At 41.9% G+C, this 24320-nt stretch overlaps 1 protein-coding gene across 2 annotated transcripts in view; it reads left to right on the top strand.

Annotated features, from left to right (window-relative positions):
• PFT1 (phytochrome and flowering time regulatory protein (PFT1)) overlaps positions 1-23836 on the top strand; it is a 33847-nt gene extending 10011 nt beyond the window's left edge. For both annotated transcript variants that reach the window (XM_008793013.6, XM_088703549.2), the window contains 8 exons: positions 3825-3892; positions 3999-4811; positions 5704-5757; positions 15807-15835; positions 16121-16189; positions 16307-16391; positions 22870-22956; positions 23038-23836. In XM_008793013.6, coding sequence (XP_008791235.4) covers positions 3825-3892; positions 3999-4811; positions 5704-5757; positions 15807-15835; positions 16121-16189; positions 16307-16391; positions 22870-22956; positions 23038-23454 — 1622 coding nt within the window. In that variant the 3' untranslated portion in view covers positions 23455-23836. The remainder of the gene's footprint in view (positions 1-3824; positions 3893-3998; positions 4812-5703; positions 5758-15806; positions 15836-16120; positions 16190-16306; positions 16392-22869; positions 22957-23037) is intronic.
• Positions 23837-24320: the final 484 nt, after the last annotated feature.

Below are 24320 nucleotides of genomic sequence, written 5' to 3'. Positions count from 1 at the left end.
TTCATATTGGCTTGGCATGCAACATGCACACTTTGCTAATTCCTAGCACACTTGGCATGCACTGGCATGACTGTGTGCCAAAGATTCGTACGCTGCTAGTACCATGTTAACATTGCTTCATGATAAGGCATTATCATACCATCATGCTGAATGTTTATATCGACCGATACAATATTCGGTACCAAGATTGTGGTATAAGATTCTGATATGTTATAATGGTTGTGCCTTTTTTATACTATTTGTTAATTAAAAATATAATCTCCACAAATTTGCTTCTCGTTGAAGCCAAGAATGGGATACCCATCTCCCATGCTTGTGAAATAATGGAAGAAATAAAGAAAAAGACCTCAGAAGCCTTTTGCTTTTGTACTGCTCAATGTCATGCTATGCCTAGCCATTTGGAATCAGCATGGTTTGATACAACCTGGTATAATTTAGCATCAAGTAGATTGGTTGGTGCCTGGGCTTGCACCCATGCCTCATGCCAGTCCACCAGATGCTGTTCTTTGTGTGTTTAAATTATAAACATATAATAAAAACATGTCTGGAGTTAGATTATGATAAGCTCAACTGGGTTGAGACTCAGATCTGGTCAGGTGAAATATGAAGATTATGGTTCCAAAACAAAAGTCCGGGCTGTTGAATGTGATCTATTGCCTCTAGTCTATCTAAAAGCCTAAAATCATTTTTTTTGGAAACCTTGCCTAAACATCAGCTCATCACAAAATGGGTAGATAAAATAACATATACAATGTTTTTATTTGTTTTATAGGTTACAAACATCCAAAACAGTTGAATTTTGGTTGCTTGTATTTTAAGATGACTAGATCAACTTGAACTTTTGGGGTTTTCAGTTCGTGTATCCTATGATGCATTTTAGGACCCTAGCTCTATTTGTACCCTTTGTTTTAGGACTATGTGATGCGTAAGCTAAGAATCTCCACAATATATGTTTTCGGGTCTGTAGGTTGTTTAGATGTTGTACACATTCAATGGTTTGGATCTTCAACTTTCATCTAACTGGATCTTAGGTCAAATTTGGTCAACTTTACAGTAGTTTACCTTTGTATTCATGTCTTTGTATGTGTGTATAGCTTCTAGACATTACGATATTGTTAATTTAGCTGCCTCATTTTGCTTTTATTATGTCATCATATATCAAAAATATTATTTTCTAGAAGTTATTTCCAATTGTTGTAACCAATATACTTTTGATTGTTACTAGTGTGAAATGTGGGCTGATTGTTCAGTTTTGGCCCTTCATCTCCTTATGATGTCTAATGATAGCATCATTTGTCATTATTTAGTGCACGGTTGCATAAGTTAAAACAATGGTACGGTAAAGGGCTCTTTTCTTTCTGGTCGAGCTGAGGGTCTGCAGCATTCACTATAGATCAAATAATTTCATGTAAAACACTATGCATAAGGAAATTGTCCTAGACTCATCAAACCTAACTAGTAAGAGATAGAAATTAGGAGCTCTACTTCGTGCATCCTTGATGATTTACAATTTGTAGATACAACTTCTCACTTCAGTTGTCTCATTCATGTTAGTTTGGTTTAGTACTTTCTACATAGGGATGGTTAAAGATATTCATTATTAGCTATTTCTCAGTGTATAGGAACTCAAAGTTGAATTCATCAGCATGATTTTTTGTTAAAATAACATCAAATGATAATATATCTTGCTGTCATATTTATCGTGATAAGATACTTTAAGGCAAGGTCTGCCGAACCGGCACTAACCGGCACGCCCTAATTTATTTTGGAGTTTTTAAAAATATTTAATTGGTAATCACTCTTTTCAAACTTTTTCTATGAATTTAAATCTAATTTGATGTTTTCTTTATATTTTTTGATGTTTTTTGATGTTTTTATGATCTAGTTTAACCTAAATGATTCATCTTATTGCTTTAAAATGATACAAATCATAAAAGGAACAATATAAAATATCCTCAATTTAAGTAGTGATATGAAAAATATAAAATAATACAATCACTTATATATATTTAAAGTACAACATAAATACCAATATCTAAAATCGGGCATTGTGGCATTATTGTCACAGTGCGGCTTGCCTCGGTGCGAACCGGCCGGTTTGCACCGAGTCGGCATCGAACCGGCCGAAATCGGCCGGTTCCGGCCCTAAAAGGATCGGTTCAGGCTGGTCCCTTTGTGATTCCGGCTCATAGGGGCCGGAACCGAATTTAAATAGCAAATCGTCTCGATTTTGTACTGGGTCAGTTTAGTACTGCTTGAACTAGGCGGTTCGGCCTGGTTCGGCAAACCTTGCTTTAAAGTATTAACTATATATAACTAAAGTATTTAGACATATATTGATGCTCTATCGCTGCTGTATGTATCATCTTATGTTGTATTATAGTCATTGATTTTCATAGAACAATAAGGAGTCTTGTCTAAAAACTTTAGTTAATTCATTTGATCCTAACTCTTCAATACACATCTCTCTTATCCAGCATTATTTTATTATCATAGGCATCAAAATGTAGTACAGTTTACATGGAAAAAACAATGTCATATGACATCCCGGATGAGCTTCGACCTTGTTGGTGACTAATTGCCTGTGTCCCTTTTTGATATATATACTCAGCATCTGGAAACAATCTTGGGTCTTACATCATACCTAATGTTTGCAAGTGATATTGAAATTTTTAATCAAGTTCCTGAGGAGGCTGTCCATCAATTCACAATATGTTGCTTTTTGAGCATTTAGCTGAAATATTAGAGTTGTGAGAATAATCGATATTAGATAATGTGTATACCCTCTACTGTTCCATAGTTGCAGGTTAATTATGATGGGTTTTTTAAGCATAACAGACCGAGTGCACTTTAAGAATAATTTGTTTACATGAAAGATCCATATATAAGTTGCCATTTTTTTGAGCATCAGCTGCTTGCTTTGTTAGTATAATCTCAACCAATGTATAAGTGCACTCTGAAAAGATATTTCCCTAAATACCAACCACAACTGAAAGAGCAGGTGTCCTTGGAAACCAAAATGTGGATTTTAGAAGGCAATCGGTATATTACTAGCTTACATTGATTGACTTGTTCTGCGATTTTTCATAAATTAACTTGTTGGTCATAGAGACGAAAACCTCGGTTACCTGATTTGTAAACTGCCATCTAAATTGTCATGATTTTCAGAATATACTTTATAAAATGAAGAAGTTTAGAAGGAACATTGAATCTTGAAGAAAATGTAAACGTATCAAAATATTATAGAAATTATGATTGTATTGAAATATTATTCTGCTCTGATCAGTTAGACTTAGAACATGCTTGCTTAAGCAAGTCTTAATTGCATCTTATGATTAAATCTGTTCTTTAGATACTCAACTAGTTTTATGTCTTGGAGTGTTTCAAACTGGACGTTGTGTGGTGTTGGAGTACTCAATCCGAGGAACATGGTTAATTATGCCTTGACCATCTTCCACCCACAGGCACCCGAATTTATGAAATTCCATATACTATTTATAATGATTTTTGGATAATGGTTTTTTCTATACATTTTGGTTATCATATATGTGCTGGCTGCAATGCTTGTTGGTGTAACTGTATCAGTTATTGTTTTGAATATTTTCTAGTATTGTATGATCGTATCTATGAACATGGTTAATTATGCGTTAATAATGTTCCACCTACATACGCCTTCACTTATCGAATACAGGTTGTTAGTTGTAACGATGCCTGGATAACCTTTTTTTTTTAATGTGTATTTTGGTGATCATATCTGTGCTTGCTGCTACACTGGTAGGTATATCAGTTAGTAGAATACTTAAATATTTTGTTTACTTTCTCAGTGAATGGATCAATGATCAATCGCCCACCAGTAACTGTTGGAAACATCCCAACTGCAACTGTTAAAATGGTAGGAGTTGCAAACAGTTTCAAAGTTGAATTATAAAATATTTTATTTGATTTGATGCTTATCACTTGTATAGTCTCTAACAGTGTTATCATTTTCCAATTTTCAGGAGCCAACTACTGTGTCCTCTATGGTATCTGGACCTGCCTTTCCCCATATGCAATCAATTTCTAATGTTGCCACTCAGGGAGTGGGAAACTTGCAAAATTCTGCCCCATCTCCCACTTCACAGGAGATGGGTGCAAATAGTGATGGTGTGCAGGAAATTAAACCTTTAATAAATCCTATTTCACAGTCACTACGTCCTGTTGGTCCAACACCGGCAAATGTTAGCATTTTAAACAATCTTTCTCAACACCGCCAAATGATGACCTCTGCCTCTATAGCAGGAGCAAGTTCTATAGGACTTCAAACAATGGGTGCGACACCTATGGCAATGCATATGTCAAATATGATATCTACCGGAATGGTATCATCTGCAATGTCAGGGATTACATCAGTAGCTGGATCAGGGCCATTGATGGCTACTGCACAAGTTGCACAAAATTCAGCCCTTGGTTCATTTGCATCTGCCACATCCAATATGTCAGGAAATTCAAATATTGGCATTTCACCTGCTTTGGCTAATCTACAAGGCAACATTGGTATGGGCACATCAATACCTGGTGTGGGACAAGGAAATCTAGCATCAAGTACGCAAATTGGGCAAGGAGGGATTAGCATGAACCAGAACACAATGAACAATCTTGGGCCCACCGGTATCTCCTCTGGACCTGGGACAATGATTCCTACACCAGGAATGTCTCAGCAAGCAGGTTTACATTCTCTTGGGGTGACCAATAATTCTACGATGAACATGCCTGTGTCACAACATCCTTCTAATGTTCAACAAGCTCAGTCCAAGTATGTCAAAATTTGGGAGGTAATTTTGCTGCTCCTGTCTTCGTGATAAATCATTGACTGTAGAAATCATCAAGAAGTTTACTATGTATAAAGTGTATCCTATCAATGTATATTGCACAAGAATGATAAAATAATCATTTTTAATCAGACAATTTAAGATATTAGGCATGGTATGTTCTTGAAGATTTTTGGAATTTCTTTAATAGCTAGCTGATGGCTCATGGAATCCATTTTTTTCTTTCTTTTCTTGTACACAAAAATGAACTCTTTTAAACTTGGACACAGTAGTACATTTGGTTCTCATAAGTGAGTGTGATGCAGGCTGAAATGTGTGTATATTCTAGAATAAAATTAAAAGAGCAAAGTGAAACATCTAATTAAGTAATGCGTTATGTAAATTATGCAAGACATTACTCGTTTGAGTGGGGCTTTTTAAAAGCTCTTACGGATATAACTAAGGTCCGCTGAATCGGTACTGGGACCCGTACAAGTCGTCGGCCAGTTCGGTACTGTACTGTCATACAATATGCAATAGCATGCTGGCTCAAACCGGTGCGAATCGAAAACACTCCGAACCATCTGGTTCGGACCGATTTGGGGGTGGGTTACAATTTTCGTAGACGAATAGACCCGATTCCATGCCGGTTCAGCTCAATAGTGGTTCAGACCGGTTTGGCGGATCATGGATATAACAAATATACAATTCTCCTTTCTTTTAGTAAAAATTCTTGTCAGAATAATATTTAATCATTATTTCGTACTCATTAGTGCTTGCATAAGGCCTCACTTTATACATTACAAATCTGCCATTTTCACCATTGCTTGTATCCAAAATTTATATGACCATATGTTATTAATTTGCTATGGTGCATTGAAAAGTTTCTGACAGTGTCCTCATTTTAACTTTTTAGGGATCTTTGTCTGGACAGAGGCAAGGACAACCAGTATTCATTTGTAAACTTGAAGTAAGTTGGATATGTTTTATTAAATTAGTGTTTCTAATGTTCAAATTTCTCTTATCAGTTGGATTAGATTGATGACGATTGAAGCTGTATATGAATACGTACAGCTCTCTCTCTATATCTTAAGGTCTCCCTCTTGATAAGAAAGATCTCCAGTAAAAAGTTCTCATGTGAAGATCGTTTGTTCTGTTTTTCTTTCTTTTGCATAAGTTCTGAATTAAAGTTCCTTCACTTTATTCACGAATGTTTATCCTTGACGATTTTCCTTTAGAAGCTTTAAAATTAAAAGTTTATGTATCCTTGTTTTTCCCACAGCATTTATTGGGCATTGTTTTGGTATGCCTCATCTTTATCTGTATCATTGTGTATCATTTTTCTGTCTTGTAAAGTATATTATTTAATTTATCACCATGGTATGTTCGGTTTGCATTTTTCTTTGAATTCAGCTATTTCTCTGTTGTGACATGGTGAGAACAAAGTATCGACAATTTTTTGAGTTCAGAAACCCAAATTTCTTTCTTTCATGCATCAATTAACTTGAAAAATTTGTACTAACAATGACTAAACACTTGAAAGAAAATATCAATGGTAGCCTATATATATGACATACTTCAATAACCTCTAAATTATTTTTTTGAAAGAAAGTATATTTCATTATGTGTCACTAAGTAATGCTCGTTTGCATATAATTTTATTGTGTAACACGGGTTTCAGAACATAGTGTTCTAGAGGATTATTGACATATATTCTCTTTGAGGCAAGCTGGTCCATAGTGTTCTAGACAAGTTTTGCCGTACTGTATTGTACTGAACCAAGCGGTATAGAGCATACCGTACCAGTTCAGTACCAGTATATGGTACAGAGGATGTACCGACACTTGGTATGCTGAACCGGCCCCTAACTGTACTGTACCGTACCATCACAGTGATAGTGTGGCACCACCACAGGGCCCGGTGTTGGCCCGCGGGGCTTTGCGGTCCCAAACCCCGCGCTAAGGTTCAAAGAATGTTGTGTTGTTGAGACCGACTTGATGTGGGTAACGTGCCTTTTCTTGCTGCCGTTGGAACCACACAGTGTGCTAATCCAAGATTGGGGCCGGCGGTGGAAAAGAACCAAAGAGATGGGGCTGAAATTGAAAGAACTTGATTCTATTCCAACAAGCAATGGATTACAAGGACTCTTGGCAAGATCAGGAAGGGATCTTGCGACACCTAAAACATTCTAAGGGGAGTTGCTCCACCCCACCCTAGCCCAAGCCTTGCGGCCGAAATTCCCACCTAGGGGGCCTTTGACACACTAATTCAAGGACAATTCAAATGATTCAAAGATGCCGACTAAGGGCCCTAATGGCTCCTTTAAATAGGCCTAGGGCCTTGGCTTATTTGCGGAAGAAATTCAAATGCAAAAAAGATTCTAACTTAGCCGCAAGGGGTCTAACTATGTTTGGCCCCTTCGGCCATGTGCTGAAATGGAGTGGATGCCCGGGATGCGTCGACCGGTTGGCCGAGGCGCGTGTCCCGTGCGGATGCCGCCACTTGTTCGCGGTTGGCCCGATTTGGTCTCTTTGTTGGTTGGTCGGATAGACTTCCGGGACGCGCTTCCTGATTTACCGGGACGCGCTTTCAGCTGCTCTTGCTCCCGCAGATTGGCCTCCTGCTGTCCGTTCATCTCGTGGCCTGTTGCATCTCGGCCGCCCATGTCTTTGCTCGCCAAATCTCTATGGAAGAGCCTGCAGGCTCCTTCGTTGATTCTGCACATGCTCCTTCCATGTTTATCCCCGCGCTTGCGCTTGGATTTCTGCCATGTGTCTTGGCCTGCTATCCTTGGCCAAGCGCTGTCTTGCAGGGAGTTTTCTTGTTTACTGTCGCGCGCGGACGATTGCCACTTGTCCCTTGGCCATGCGTTTGGCTCGGCCGATCGTGGCTTGCCTTGTTTGGCCTTTGGGCGCGCATGCGCTGGTTGGTCCGGGTTCAATGTGCGCGGGCTCGGACTGATTGACTTGTCATTGATTGGGTTTGTCCTGTGCGCTGGCTTTGGACCTGATTGGCTTGGATGCGCTCGGTCGGATGCAGTCTCGGCCAAGCCTTGCGCTTGCTGTGCCTTCGGTGCTTGCGCGCTCAAGTGAGCACGCAAGGGCTGGTGCCCCTGGTTGCCGCCTATGTCCATACCCACTTTTGGCATGCGTGCAACCCACTGTTGCGCGTGTGCTGGCGAGGCGTGGGAAAGCGGCCTGGCAGTGCACCGGTCGTGTCTGGCCTTGGCGAGGTTCGGGCGCGCCATGCGGGCGCGGCGCAAAGCGCCGGGCGCAAAGCGCCGGGCGCATGCTGGTGTGCGTGGAACCGGCTCGGCCTGGCGCTCGGGTGTTGGTTGGCTCGATTGCTGCTCGCGCGCGCAGAGGTTAGCATGGCTGTGCATGCGCGCGGAGGGCCGCGCGCTGTTGGGCGTCGGGCGCGCGGAGGGCCTCGCGCTGCAGTGGTGCACGTGGAGGGCCGCGCGCTGGCTGGCGCACGAGCGGAGGGCCGCGCGTCTGCTGATGGTGTGTGCGCGGTTCGCCGTGCGTGGGCTGGTGGGCGCGCGCTAGTCTGCGCGCCTGCTGGCGCGCGGGGGGCCGCGCGTGCCTGAGGTTGCATGGGCACGCGGAGGGCCGCACGCTGCTATGGGCGCGCGTGGGGGTCCGCGCGTGGCTGTGGCCGAGCGGGCGCGCGGTTTACCGTGCGCTGTTATGATGGGCGCAGAACCTCGCGCAGACGCTGGGTAGGGCCTGCGCGGGGCTGAACCATCGGCTGGCGAGGTTGGCCACTGCTTGGGCAACCCTCCAAGCAATGGATTTGGCCCGCTGGTTTGTCTTGGCCGAGGTTGGCCTTGTCTAAATCTTTTGGATTTTGGCTTGGCTGGCCAGGGTGCTCATCATCCCCCCTCTTGGAGAATACTCTTGTCCTCAAGGGTGCCGTCAAGTAGTGGACTGCCCTCCTTTCGTGACAATGCGTCTGCCACCTTATTCTCTTTTCTTGGTTGATAGATAATGTCATACTCAAAGCCAAGTAACTTTACCAGGAATTTTTGCTGCTCTGGAGTCACGATTTTTTGTTGTAGAAGGTGCCGAAGAGCTTGCTGGTCGGTGACAATGGTGAAGCATCTTCCAAGTAGGTATGGCCTCCAAACCTTGACCGCGTGTACCACCGCGAGCAGCTCCCTTGCGTACGTGCTCCATGCCTTTTTTTTGTGGCCCAAGGGCTTTGGAAATATAAGCTAGTGGGCGCCTGTCTTGAGCTAGGACCGTGCCAATTCCATCATTTCTTGCATCGGTGAAGACTTGGAATGGCTTGCGGAAATCGGGCAATGCGAGCACAGGGGTTTGAGTCATAGCCCGTTTGAGATTTTCAAAGGCTTGGCAGGCTGCTTCTGTTCACTCGAACCCATCTTTTTTCAGCATGGCCGTGAGCGGCTTTGCAATTAGGCCATAGCCTTGCACAAACCGCCAGTAGTAGCCGGTGAGTCCTAGAAATTATCGTAAGGCTGACATATCCTTGGGCAACGGCCAATCAGTCATGGCCTCAATTTTCCGTGTGTCAACACGTACTCCATCTCCGAATACAACATGCCTAAGGTACTCAAGCTCCGTTTGAAAAAAAACGCACTTGAAGGGCTTGATAAAAAAAATGATGTTCTTCCAAGGTGCGCAAGACTAGATCTAGATGCCGCATGTGTTCTTCTAGGGACTTTGAATAGATCAAGATGTCATCGAAAAAGACGATGACGAATTTATGAAGGTGCGGCTTGAATACCTGATTCATAGCGGCTTGGAAGGTTGATGGTGCATTGCAAAGGCCGAACGGCATGACAAGGTATTCATAATGGCTGGAGTGGGTGCGGAACGCTGTCTTGTGGACATTTTCGTCGCGCATCTTGATTTGGTGATAGTCGGCCGAGAGATCAAGTCTTGTAAAGAACTTTGCGCTATGGAGTTCATCTAACATCTCATCCACGGTTGGGATTGGAAACCGGTCCTTGATAGTAGCCTCATTCAAGGCTCTATAATCGGTGCAGAACCTCCAAGACCCGTCCTTCTTTCTCACCAAAAGAACCAGTGATGAGAAGGGGCTTGTACTTGGCCGGATTATCCCTTGTTTCAGCATGTCGTCCACTTGCCTCTCGATTTTCCTTTTCTGAAAATGAGCATACCTATAGGGTGGTACATTGATTGGTTTGCTCTCTTCCTTAAGGCGGATGGGGTGGTCGAAGGCGCGCCTTGGTGGAAGCACGGTTGGCATCTCTAGGACGCCACGGTGGGCTTCAAGGAGCTTTTGGACTTGCGGCAGCAAGCCTTGCAATTCATCTTTTGGCTGCGGTTGAGGTCCCCCCCGCAGCCCCTCGGTTGGACAGCATCATGGCAAAGCATAGTGCCCCTCCTCGGCATAAGCGCTCGATCATGTTGGCCTCGCAAGGCCGCACTTCTTTGTGGTTGAGGGCTGTCCATAGCCTTTTCTTTCCACCATGTCGGAACTCTATGGTCATGGCGTTGTAGTCCGTGACTACTTTCCCAATGCCTCGAAGCCATACGTTGCGAAGGACCACATCCAAGCCTACAAGTTGGAGTACATGTAAATCGGCTGAAATTCGAACACCTTGGATGTTGAGTCGGATGTCCTTGACCACTTCTTAGCACTTAAGCCTTTCACCGCTCGCCACCTTCACTTCAAAGGGTTTGGTGGCTGCCCCCTTAAGTCCAACCCGTTGAAGGGCTCCCGAATTGATGAAGTTGTCGGACACCTGTTGTCAACGAGCAATGACACTTCATGTTTGCCAATCCATGCAGTCATCCTCATGGTTGAAGGCCTTTGGATTCCGGTGAGTGCATGTAAGGACAACTCAGCATCTTTTGGAACGGGGTTGATGGAGTTGGCTTCGATGGGATCGTCATCAGAGGTGCTGCCATCGGAGGTTGTAGCATCATCCTCGGCTTCATCCCCGCTGCTATTGATGTGAAGAACATAGGACTGATCGGGCTTGCAGCGGTGGCCTTTCTCCCATTTGGCGCTGCACTTAAAGCATAATCCTTTCTTGATGTACTCGTGCAACTTCTCTCGGTTGAGCTTCTTGACTTCTGGGGGTTGCTGTTTTGAAGTGCTTGCGGCTGCTGGTTGGGACTTGGATGGCAACGGATTGGTATTGTTGCGGTTGGAGCTTTCCTTGGCCGGGCGCCGGTCGGTGTAGCCACTTTGGTCAAGGATCTCCGCCATCCTAATTGCATCTTGAAGGCGTATGGGCTGCTTGAGCTTTAGTTCCTTGGCAAGCCAAGGTTTGAGCCCATCAATAAAGATGTTGAGCAAGGCCTCTTCCGACCAACCATCAACCATCGTTTGTAGTTGGTGGAAATCATCAACATAATTCTGCACCTTGCCTTCTTGCTTCAACTTGGCCAATTAGCCGTGGTGATTTACGGTTGGTGACGGTCCCCATTGATTCATGAACTCCTATACAAAAATTGTCCACCCCAAGTAGTTTCCTTCTTTCTCAAAAATGTTTCTTAGCCACCTCCACCACCTATTGGCTCTCCCCTCTAGATGGTAGCTTGCTAAGGTCACCCTTTCCTTTTGAGGGATCTCATAAACCTGAAAATATTGCTCGACCTTATCGAGCCACTCGTATGGATCACCTCCTCCAAAAGATGAGAAATCAATCTTTGGCTTTCGGACCCTTCTATCATGTGGACCCGAAACCCTAAAGTCATCTCCATGGGCAACCCAATCTCCTCTCCTTCTTTCCTCTTGTTCCCGTCGGCCGTGAGGCCTCTAAGGGTAAGGACTTCCCACGGGTTCACTCCCATGCCTCTCCATGCTCCTTGGCCGATCCTTCATAGGGATACCATCGGCCCATCTATCAACAATATCATCACCACTCTCAATTCTTCCTCCTCTTCTCCTAACTTCTCTCTTTTTTCTTCCTCCTTCACTAACATCACTTCCTTTTTCTGCAAATCTCCTCTCTATCCTTTCTATGTTGGCGTTTCCTTCTCTCCTTACGGCGGCCAAGGTGGTCACCACATGCTCTAACACTCGGCTGATTTTTGCATTGTTATTTTTCATCACCTCAAGGAGCCTTTGTTGGCTAACAGATTTACTACCCGACTCCATAAAATCTGAAAGTTCTACCCAACAAAAATCAACCCAATCCTCCTACGGTCGTCACCCAAAGGATGAGCCGACCCTCCTTTATGAGAAGATTACACCACACAAAAATATGTCCCTTCTGGGTTATACAAGTATGAATGAAAAACAAGATATGATCTCTCAACCCAAAAGAGGTATTGATGATCTATGTGTTCCCGAAAAGATTGTAGTTGGGGAAGGCACACAAGGTACTACAAGTAGCTTCTCTTTATGCGGCCCCTAATATATCCTACAACCAATCCGTTAGGTCAAATAATCTTGGGTACTACCAGTAGCCTCCCCATTAGACTATCCCTAGATTGAAGACAATAGACACAAGAGGACTCTTTTCCTGTACAAGGAAAAATCTCACACAATAACAAGACAATGAAATAAACCCCTTACAATCAAATCTCACAAGTAAAACAATTAATTTCAGATCTGATTTTCAGATCTCATAACACATGCAATGAAAAGCATAGATATGAAAAGATGGAGCGTTACCCTTGAGATCGTCCTTCCATAGATTTGGACTGCAGCCGATCACCCGACGATCTCCGTTGAAGACTCTCAATGAAAGCACCAGTGTTGGCCCGCGGGGCTTTGCGGTCCCAAACCCCGCGCCAAGGTTCAAAGGATGTTGTGTTGTTGGGACCGACTTGATGTGGGTAACGCGCCTCTTCTTGTTGCCGTTGGAACTACACCGTGTGCTAATCCAAGATTGGGGCCGGCGGTGGAAAAGAACCAAAGAGATGGGGCTGAAATTGAAAGAACTTGATTATATTCCAATAAGCAACGGATTACAAGAACTCTTGGCAAGATCAGGAAGGGATCTTGCGACGCCTAAAACATTCTAAGGGGAGTTGATCTATCCCACCCTAGCCCAAGCCTTGCGGCCGAAATTTCCACCTAGGGGGCCCTTGACACACTAATTCAAAGACAATTCAAATGATTCAAAGATGCCGACTAAGGGCCCTAATGGCTCCTTTAAATAGGCCTAGTGCCTTGGCTTATTTGCGGAAGAAATTCAAATGCAAAAAAGATTCTAACTTAGCCGCACGGGGTCTAACTATGTTTGGCCCCTTCGGCCATGTGCTGAAATGGAGTGGACGCCCGGGATGCGTTGCCCGGTTGGCCGAGGCGCATGTCCCATGTGGATGCCACCACTTGTCCGCGGTTGGCCCGATTTGGTCTCTTCGTTGGTTGGCCGGGTAGACTCCCGGGACGCGCTTCTTGATTTACCGAGACGTGCTTCCAGCTGCTCTTGCTCTTGCGGATTGGTGACTTGGCCTCCTGCTGTCCATTCATCTCGCGGCCTGCTGCATCTCGGTCGCTCATGTCTTCGCTCGCCAAACTCTATTGAAGAGCCTGCAGGCTCCTCCGTTGATTCCGCGCGTGCTCCTTCCATGTTTATCCCCACGCTTGCGCTTGGATTTCTGCCATGTGTCTCGGCCTGCTATCCTTGGCCGAGTGCTGTCTTGCAGGGAGTTTTCTTGTTTGCTGTCGCGTGCGGATGATTGCCATTTGTCCCTTGGCCGTGCCTTTGGCTCGGCCGATCGTGGCTTGCCTTGTTTGGCCTTTGGGCGTGCATGCACTGGCTGGTCCGGGTTCAATGTGCACGGGCTCGGACTGATTGACTTGTCATTGATTGGGCTTGTCCTGTGTGTTGGCTTTGGACCCGATTGGCTTGGATGCACTCGGCCGGATGCAGTCTCGGCCGAGCCTTGCGCTTGCTCTGCCTTTTGTGCGTGCGCGCTCAAGTGCGCACGCAAGGGTTGGTGCCCCTGGTTGCTGCCCATGTCCATGCCCACTTCTAGCATGCGTGCAACCCACTGTTGTGCGTGTGTCGGGTGCTGGGGAGGTGGCCTGACAGTGCACCGGTCGCGTCTGGCTTTGGCGAGGTTCGGGCGCGCCATGCGAGCGCGGGTGCAAAGCGTCGGACGCGCGTTGGTGTGCGTGGCACTGGGTCGGCCTGGCGCTCGGGCGTTGGCCGGCCTGGTTGCTGGTGTGCGCAGAGGTTCGCGCGTAGCTGTGCATGCGCGCAGAGGGATGTGCGCTGCTGGGCGTCGGGCGCGCGGAGGGCCGCGCGTTGGCTGTGATGGGCGCAGAACCTTGCGCAGGCGCTGGGCAGGGCCTGCGCGGGGCTGAACCATCGGCTGGTGAGGTTGGCCACTGCTTGGGCAATCCTCTAAGCAGTGGATTTGGCCTGCTGGTTGGTCTTGGCCGAGGCCAACCTCGGCCAAATCTTCTGGATTTTAGCTCAGCGGGCCGGGGTGCTAATCACTCGGTCCAGAGACGGCGTACCTTGGTTCTAAAGGATTATTAACGTATATTCTCCTTTGAGATAAACTGATCCCTTGGAAATTGGAATGTCTTCTTCAGCTCCAAGATTGCTTACATTATTCCTTTCTTCTGTCTCCTTGATCTCTTCCACTTCCAGTAATTGTAATGTAACAGCTAGGATTATATGTCCTAGTATATCATATTGCAAAGATAAAAACATTATGTTGCATAATCATATTAATGACGTACTAAATAACCCACGAGATTGCTCGAGCCTATAGATGGATCTTTTTAGCTTGTTAACTTGGTTTCATTATCTCAAGCGATAGGGCCTACAGGCTACTACACATTCGTTTTTTCAGGCCTCCCTTTAAAATATAACTTCCTCACATTTAACTAGAACAAAGGCAGATTTAGATGTGCTGCTTTTGAGACTATAATTCTAGAAGAAAAAGTCTTGCTATTAGAGAAGTTTTGATGCAATCTACTTTGTATACTTAAAGCATATCCTTCTGTCACCTCCAATTTAGCCTCTTGGCTGATGCCAGAAAAATACCTTTAAGATTTAGCAACTTTTGGGTTTAGCAGTTTTTGGTATAAAATATGAACATTTAGAACCCTTTTTGATCAATCTACTATCCTTTATTCCCTTTTTTCACACTCCTGATTCTGTTTGAAGTTTCCACCTAGTAGGGAATAGGGGTTGGCCCACCAGGCTGACCTTCACTGTCCACCTAATATTAGGCTTCCATCCTTGAATAGGCACCTAAGGTTGAGGATTGTGAGCTATGCATCCAGCCAGAGCAAGGCAAGTAGGAACCTAGGCGGCAGGGCCAAGGGCACACAGTAAACCTATAATTTTCTCCTTTCTACAGCAGGTTTGGTGTAGATGGTGCCTAGGTCTCCTTCCTCTTGGAAGAGGAAATCATAGCAGAGGTAGGGCCAGTTTCCTCTCCTTTTTCTATTTTCTTTTTCTTAATCATAAGAGTTGACTTATATATATATGTGTGTGTGTGTATATATACATAAAGGAACAGATATAGTGTGTGCTATTAATCATAATAAAAACTAAATCGTATATTAATATTTGAATGGAAAATACATATTGATAATGATTTCAGGTTGTAGGGTCACAAATAGTATAGTGCAGATGGAAATCCAGGGGTTTTGCAGTTCCCAACTTTGTGTGGCCATGCTTATGATAAACACTGATTCATGACTTCTTGTCAGCATTGATGGTAGTTTTATGTTTTGATGGGCCTTATTAGACATTTGTTATTAATGTTATGAACTTGCAGCTTGTTTACACAACACACTGACTTCTATAACTCAGGATTCTTAAAGTCTTGATACTTTATTTGTTGAAAGATTTATTTTGGAATTATAAGTCTTCTCCCATCTAATTATGGGTCTTTAATCTCTAAAAAACATAAAAATGTCTCAAGGAAAAGTTTAGAAAATTATTTCTTACTACCTGCAACCATTTGATTCCTTTCTAGAAGTAAAATGCTATCTGTCAACATTATCCATCATGCCAATATCTCTCCCTTGCAAAATATTCGAACTTTATATATTCAATAAACTGAATCATAACTATGAAAAAATCTGTTTATGTGACAGGGTTACAGGAATGCATCAGCATCAGAAACGTAAGTTTATTATGTCTTCTTGAATTGTCTTCTTTTACTTGTCTCCATGAGGAAAAAATTGTATATCTCTCTTATCTTGAGAAATGGTGTCTGTTTATCTTGAGAAAAAAATCAGACTACCACACACTGTTTCACTGTTCTGTCTAGGAGGAAGACACAGCCTTTCTTATGACAGAACAACTACCCAGTGCTTTTACTTTTTAAAATTTGTACAATTATTATTATATGTTGCGAATGATCTACGCTATAGCATGTTGCTGGTGATCTGCTTTGTTATAATTTCAGGCTTGCAGCTGATTGGCCACAAACAATGCAAATTGTTCGTCTCATAGCCCAAGAGCATATGAGTAACAAGTCATGCCCAAACCATCTATCTGTGTTTTATTATGCATAATGACATGTGGACTGTTCATCTTTCTGCATGCATGCTAAACAGATAGACTGTAATATTTCATTTCTTGTTCAGTGCAGACAATATGGTGGCAAAGTAGATTATTTGGTATTTCGGACACTAAATCAGCATGGATTCCTTGGGCAGCTGCAAGAAAAAAAGCTTGTGAGTCATCTCATCCATGGTGCTCGTTTTTCTTTTGATTTTATTGGATTTACAGTCTACAAGGTTTTTGCATGTATTTTTTTCTTGGACACCTTTAATAAGCTAATTAGAATATTTGTGGTGATTTCTGCCATGCCTAAGTTCTAATTTCTGGCAATTTCAGGCTGTAAAATTATTGATAAGGAAGTCAATGGTGCTACATATAAGCATTCAAATTAATATGGAGGATTAACTAGGCTTTTTTTAACCAAGCTATGACGTAAAGAAAAAGAGCCTGCTGCTTCATAGTCCATTCAAACCATTAAAGCGAAATATCTTAAACTGCACACTAGCGGCATAAAATTGGAAATATGTCTCTTTTAGTTGGTACTTTAAGAGAGAGATTTTAAATTGGTCTCATGATATAACCTGCAGTTCACATACATACATGCATGCATGCATTTATACACGACAACAATACAATGAACAGGTATCAAAGACTTAGCAGTGTGGTGATGTATTATTGACTGTATTAAGCTAAAAACATTCCGATTGTGAGATGTTTGCTAATTATACTAGATATCCGTTTTCTGGAAAACCTGATGCATGGATAAATGTGTCAATAACTTTCTTGAAAAAGGAAAAGATCTGGAGATGAAATAAACAAAAAGCCAAAAGAGATTGTGACTAATAAAATTATAAAAAAAGTGCAGAAAGGAAAGGAAGAATATATAAGAATAAGAGGAATATATATTCTTGGCTACATTAGTCTGTCCAAATTCTGAACCCCTTTATTCTCTTGCTTACATAATTAGGGTTACATTTTTTCAAAAGATAAATGATCAGATTCCCCATTTGATCTGCTTAATCAGCAGTAAACCCAATTGTATATGTTACACCGATATCTCTGTCTCCAAATCTTATTATTTAATGCTCAAGTGCACCTACCCACTCAATAGCTGCCTATTAATCATAAAAGATATTAGAAGACGTGGTCAAGTTAATGAGGCTACTCATTAAGCTAGCACTTCCTACTTCTTATCGCACAGCTTATGAAAATGTTCTCTTTTTCTTTCCTTCAAAACCTCTGTGGACATATCAGCCATTTGTTCCGTAGGCTTAATGCACATGGTCGTTTTCTCCCTGTATTTAACCTTTTACAATTTTGTGTCTTCTATTCTTTCATGATATAATACATAAAGAACTTTGTACACAATAACTAAAAGGTCAAAGCGCAACTTATGGGCCTCTAGTAACAGACTTCATCGCTACCTATAGTGCCGATATTGAGATGAGTTCATATATGAATTGTAGATTGGTAGCCGGTACTCAGATTTGACACCAAGTCAAACAACCATGTTTTTTCTTACTTTTCCTCATCAGTTTTTCACCCACAAATGTTTTGTATTTTATAGCTGAACTTCTATGCACTAGAAAAGCTGACAATTAGCATTGGACTGACCACCTATCGGTAAATGCCCATTATTGTTCTGTGAAGTGCACCATTTTTAAGCGCCCTGTAGATACCCAAGCCTTTTTAAAGTGCTAATGAAAGTAAAATTTATTCATGGTAACGGGGACAACACTAATTATAAATGAAATATCCAATTGAGTGGTAATGAGGTGAATGAGTTTTCATTTTCTTTGGATGTTCAAGGATTTTGCTTACAAGAATGGTGTTTGATCTTTTGACTTTTCGGTGTTTACAGTTTTGGATCCAAGCAACTACTATCACATGCTCTGTGGTACAAGTTTGTTTGTATTGGGATTTGACAGTCTTTAACTCTCAAATGACATTTTTGCTTCCTCAAGCATCCGTGCTAAAAAGTAACCACAAATCTAGCTTTTGTATTCACCAATATCACCTAGTAACCATAATATCATCCGCCTGCTCCATAACATTAATATGACCACAAGCAGTATTCATGAATACAAGAAATTTAACTTGATATCTTGAGAGCCCAAATGAGATCACCTGTAAGAATCTGTCTTATCATGCCTCTGCTGATTGCTTCAGCCCATCTTTATGAATTCTCTTTGCCTACAAACTTAAGCTCTTTAAACAGTAAGGTCCTGTTTGGAGGAGCTGTTAGTAGTAGAGCTTTTGGAAGTAGAACTGTCTGAAGCAGAGCATTTATAAAAAGCTGTTTGCTGTTTGGTAACTACATTTCTAAAGTGCTGTGGCACTTTAACATGTGTTTGGTAAACAAATTGAGAAAGTACTTTTGTGTGACAAAATGACCATAAAGGACATTACCAGTATTATACAACAGAGCATAATAAAATATAATATGTATTAATACATAAATATATGATATAGTCTAATATTAATGTAATGTAATATAATATTATTATAATATAGTACTATAACATTATGTATTATAGAATAATAATTTAATATAATATTAAATTATTTAACATAACATATCAATGTATTATGATATAATATAATATTTATAGTATAATACAATAATAAATATATAAAATATTATAATTATTAGTGTAAATTAATTTTTCATCCTTCTAATGACCATTTATCTCTCTAACAAATTTTCTAGCTAGGTGATAAAATTGGTTAAATAATTACTAATATTTTTTTTTATTTATTTAGATCAGATTATTTGCCACTCACTCATTATTTTTCTTTTTTATTTTATTTATTTATTTATTTATTATTTTATTTTATTAAAATATAGAGAGGTCGCCGGTCATGGGTGGTGGCCGGCATGGTGGCTGCTACCGTGGGCAGCCACAAGCTCCCAAAAAAAAAAGAAAAAGAAAAAAAAAGAAGAGGAAGAAGGAGCAGAGGCGGCGGCGTTGAGAGGAAGAGGAAGATAGAGAGGGAGGGAGAGGATGGGTGAGAGAGGAAGAGGCGGGATGAGGGTTTTGGGGGAAAAAAGTGAGATTTAAATGGGGGTATTTTGGTCCAAAAAACAGCTTTCCGACAAAGCTGAAAACAACATTTTCGGAAAGCTCCAAATTGGAGCTTCTCCCCAAAAGCTGTTTTCAGCCTCTCGCAAAAGCTGAAACAGCTTTCCGAAAATTTTACCAAACATCATTTTTTATCTAAAAGTACTTTTGGAGGGCCAGAAAGTGCTTTTTGGCCCTCCAAAAGCTCCCCCAAACAGGGCCTAAGACTTGCAGATTGTTTCGTATATGCATCACTTACAAGGTCTCCCATTGGAAGGGCATTTTATATGTCCAACAAACATAATGACCAATTTTTTTTTTAAGTTTAGAGGTAATAAAGGTAAATATTAATAGTATTAACCTTAATGTTTGAGGATGGTATGGGCATGGCATTGCACAATTAATTGTGTTTAATTTTCCTGCAATTTTACTATGCTAATGTTGTGTCACTATTAAGGAGAATTAGAATGTATTCATTGCTCTTTTAGGAATGGAAGTAGATGATAAAGGTGCACTAAATGCAAAGTAGTCTGGTGATGTTGCATGCCATGGGGGTATTAGTCATGTAAGGGGAAACATTTTTTGATATTTTCATGTGCTATAGAAATTTGAACTCATTAGGACATTGAACCCTGATCTTTAACCAAAAGCCAATGCGTTGCAAAGTAGACCGGAGCATCTGCTAGGGTCGAGGTCTGATATTAAGACAAATTTATCAGGCTTGAGATCGGCCGGCCTTGCCTTGGTCCTGAAAACCGGAGTCAGAGCCCGATTCGATGTAAAATGAGAGGGCCGAAGCCCAATCTGACCAGCATGCTCATTCTTCACCCGATTGTTCCCGACCTAACCCACCTGGAACCCGTACGCTCTAACCCACTCGGGGAGGGGGGGGGAGATTTTTGTTGGAAGAGGGCGAGGGGTGGGGGGAAGAGGAGAAAGTGTGGACTGGGTGGTAGAAGAGAGAGGATCAGAATGAATTGCCAACTAGTGATGGTTATGAAAGGAGGGAGAGGTGGAGGGAGAGGGAGGGAGGAGAGATACTTGTCAAGGAGGGTGGCCACCGTCCATGGTCAAGGAGTGAGAGTTGTGGGGCTAACACAATATTGAGAGGAGAGGTGAGGGAAGGTTAGGATTTCTCCTCACTCCCTGGATGAGTCGCCCAAAAAAAGCTTATCAGTCACCAATTTATTATTAATATTAAATCAGTCACAAATTTTAGAGTATATATATAAAGCCTTATCAGTGTTTTTTTTTTCATTTTCAAGATATAACTGTCAAAAGCTTTAATTTCAGCATGAAAATTGTGACACATGTTGAAAATTCAGATTGGTCTTTGATAAGATACAGCCATGCCAACTTGCGAAAAGTATATGTAGTATGTCAACTTCTAAAGAAATTAGTATGACATAGTACTAAGACCCCTCTAGCTATATTCGGCTGTTGTTAAATATCAGAGTGAACTGTTATAAACGGTGCCTCCATGAGCATTCTTCCTCACAGTAAACTTACATTAGTTCGTAATAAAGATGGCTGTCCAAAACAACAATGTCATTGATTAAGGTATCTGAAAAGTGGACTTTTCAAACATTTAAAAATTATTAACATTTTCATCCTTATTTCCTTCCATAATGTTCTCAGTCTTGTGCTATTAGAAACATAACTTTATGGAAAAGTTAACTTAGTTGCTCAATAGCCAGTTTATTCAAGGACAGAAGAAGATGCACAGACAAATTAAGGACAAAAAGTGTCAAGAGAAAGGCTGAAGTGGAACAATGTTGAGCAGTTTCAATTGTGGAGGATTGAGCAGAATAACAAATTGAAAAAGTGATTCATGAATGGAAACATTATGGTCCCAATTATATGATCTGAAGCACCAGAATGGATGACCAATGGAACATCCCCAACCACAGACAACTGGTGATGGAGCAAACATATTAAGGAATGGATTAAGAGGCCAAACATGATGGCTAATTATGCACAACTACTTGAAGTTGGATTATGTTCCTAGAACTCGTCTTCTGGTTGGTTCCTCGCATGTACTGGGTCTACTGTCGCTATGTTTAGGCATATGTTGTAGATCCTTCTACATAACAATGTGCCTAAACAGTAAAACTTTATGATTAGCATGATAATCATCAATATTCTTTTTTCTAAAGATATGTAATGTCTAAAATTTCCCTAAATAGAACATTGATAATTAATACTTTCTTTGAGGTGGTTCCAGATAATTTATGACAGCCTCTACACGTGCATCTGTAAATATTGATATATGTAAAGTTGTAAACTAATCAAGTCAAATAATGCTCACACTAGGACTATAAATTCTACTGCTACTGTGATACATTACATAATATATGTATATGCGGCAATATTGATTTAATCGGAAGACAATTAAAGAGATGGACTTCAGTGCAACAAGAACTACTATGTGTATCTTATCAATGAACGTTTAACAAGAGATCTTAGTTCAGACCATTATTAAACATCAATTGAAGAGGAAAAAACTGCAGGAAAGGAAGTTTAGGCTACCATATTTGTCAACATCGTTTCTTGGATCACTTTGATACCATATGGTGGCCAGAGGTCTCACACTACAGATTATATACTCAAGGGAAAATTTGTTGCATGAACAACTACCTTGATGGAGGGGCAAAGTGTTTAGAGATGAGGACGGCAAAATAAGGCTTGCACAAATACAATGAGAGAACAAAAACTTAAGAAGAAAAATAAAGGGGTGGTCCCAAGCTCTTGAAAGATATGAACAACAGAGCCCTGCTATGGTGGAAGAAAAAGTGGACGTCAACGGCTGACTGGAAGTGAACCTAGAATCGTTCAAAGAATGCCTCATTTGCAGCAGTAGAACAAGAAAGAGTGAATTTCTAATGACAGAAATTTTGTAGCGTGTGCGTTTTTTTTTAAATTTGAATTACAGCATTTGTTAATTATCTGGTGCTAAGTTAAATACTTCTTGGCCATAGAAAATTGTTGGACACTATATATAAAATCAATGGGAGTGGACTTGATTGCTCTTAATGTGAATTAAGGTCTCCTTAAGTTTGGCACCTAGAAAAAGGAAATTGGTATTCAAAAAAAAGAAGATTAGTTTCTGTAAGCTGATGTTTTTGCAGAACAATTGGGTTTCAGAACTTACCCCTCAGTTTTTTGTGTTCATGTCATTTAGTGATCCTTATCAATGAGAAGAATGGATGCCTAACCTCCATCAGGTGCACTAAAAACAAGTCCCACTATTTTCACAAATTTTAGTTAAATTTCATAAGCTAATAAGTTTCTTTGACTATGAAATATAAACAGCATGCTAATTGGGATACTAGAAATTGATCTTAGGGTCCACAACTCCAGTAATTCTTCTTAAATATATGTGATAAAGTTGTAATCCAACTGCGACGTTTGTAACAAGTGTAAACTATGACCTGTCTGACATTTACTTGGGCTTTGGTAATTTAATGATATTTGTTACCTTAATAATTCGTTGAATCCTTTTACCACGGTCGGAATTCAGTTATGTTTAAGCAGCAATTAGATAAGTGTGGTACGAGCGATCCTTGATGCAGTATAAATATTATTTCAGTGTGCAGTCATCCAGCTGCCTTCACAAACCTTGCTTCTGTCAGTCTCGGACAAAGCTGGCCGCTTGATCGGAGTGCTCTTTCCTGGGGTATGTTAACGGAGTCTATAAGGGTTATTTCAATTTAGGTTATGTTATTTTTGCCACTAATCCAGACTTTCCTTGATCCAGGATATGGTTGTGTTCAAACCACAGGTGCCTAGCCAGCAGCAGCAGCAGCTGCTGCTGCAACAGCAGCAACTTCAGCCACAAGCACAATCGCATCAGCATCTCCAGCAGCAGAAGCTTCAACAGCAGCAGCTTCAACAACAGGCGCATCCACATCAGCATCTGCAAGCGCAGCAGCTACAACAGCAGGCACAACCGCAGCAGCAGCAGATGGTCGGCTCGGGAATGGGCCAGTCGCAGCAGCAGATGGTCGGATCGGGAATGGGCCAGCAGCAGATGGTCGGACAGCAGCAGCAGATGGTTGGATCGGGATTGGGTCAGACATTCGTCCCCGGCCACAGCAGGTCTCAAATCATGACTCAAGGGAAGATGCCCACACAAGGGCCAGGCAACATGTCCGGAGGGGGTTTCCTGCCTTAGCAATGCACGGGAAGGAAAGAAATTACTGGTGTGGATAGGACGGGGGTGTTTATAGGCTTGTAGTGTTAGGTAGGGGTGTTTATATGTTTGTATCAAAGCTTATCTGTCTATTCCTGTTGCTGTGGGTATCCCTTTCTGCCAATAGGTTCCATAAACCTGATTGTGAATGCAAGATATTAGACTTTTCCACGCTTCTTTTATCTAGTTTAGTTAAAGCTATTGGAAGTTATTTTCCTCCCTTCTATGAGGACTGCATGGACTATGTATTGAATGGGCGAACTCTGCACTAAACTATGGTTGTATAGCTAGTGCTTCATTTCTTTACAACATGATATTTCCAAAGGATTTCTTAATAAGAGTGATCCTTTGGAAAATTATTTTACATTCTAGACGTGTTCTTGAATGCCAATTTCCGAGTAGGTTGATGGTCCCAAAAGCTGCAGTCAGATGGGCACAAAATTTTGTTTCTTAGGATGGCCTGGAAGTCCCAATCGCAAATTGGAACCGTGGGTGAAGCCTATCTATCCGTCCTTGTCGGAAAGGCACAATATTTTGCGTGGTTGAATCTGGTGTCGCATGCCCTTCAAACAGATATATGTGCATAAAAAATTTAATGTAGCAGTGGAAGCGGACCGTGTGGTGGCGCTGCCCGGGCCTTGCTGAGCGCCATTTGGACCCAATGGGTACCGAAAGGCAGTTGGGTATCACGATTGGTGGAGCGCAAGAATTCCCGGAAAATGCTTACGGTTACTCTCGCCGGGGTCGTTCCGGTTGTTCTCGCTGAGGCCAAGCCCGCTCCCTGTACGTGATGGATGATTTTACAAAATTGCCCTCCCTGTTGAGCTTTTTTAAGGTCTTGAAGCGAG

This window comes from Phoenix dactylifera, chromosome 1, assembly GCF_051530095.1.
Source record: "Phoenix dactylifera cultivar Ajwa chromosome 1, Ajwa_hap1_PhDact_Kaust_v1.1, whole genome shotgun sequence".
Classification (NCBI taxonomy): domain Eukaryota; kingdom Viridiplantae; phylum Streptophyta; class Magnoliopsida; order Arecales; family Arecaceae; genus Phoenix; species Phoenix dactylifera.
The sequence above is the reverse complement of the archived record's forward strand: the minus strand, read 5'-3'. Positions and strand labels throughout refer to the sequence as shown.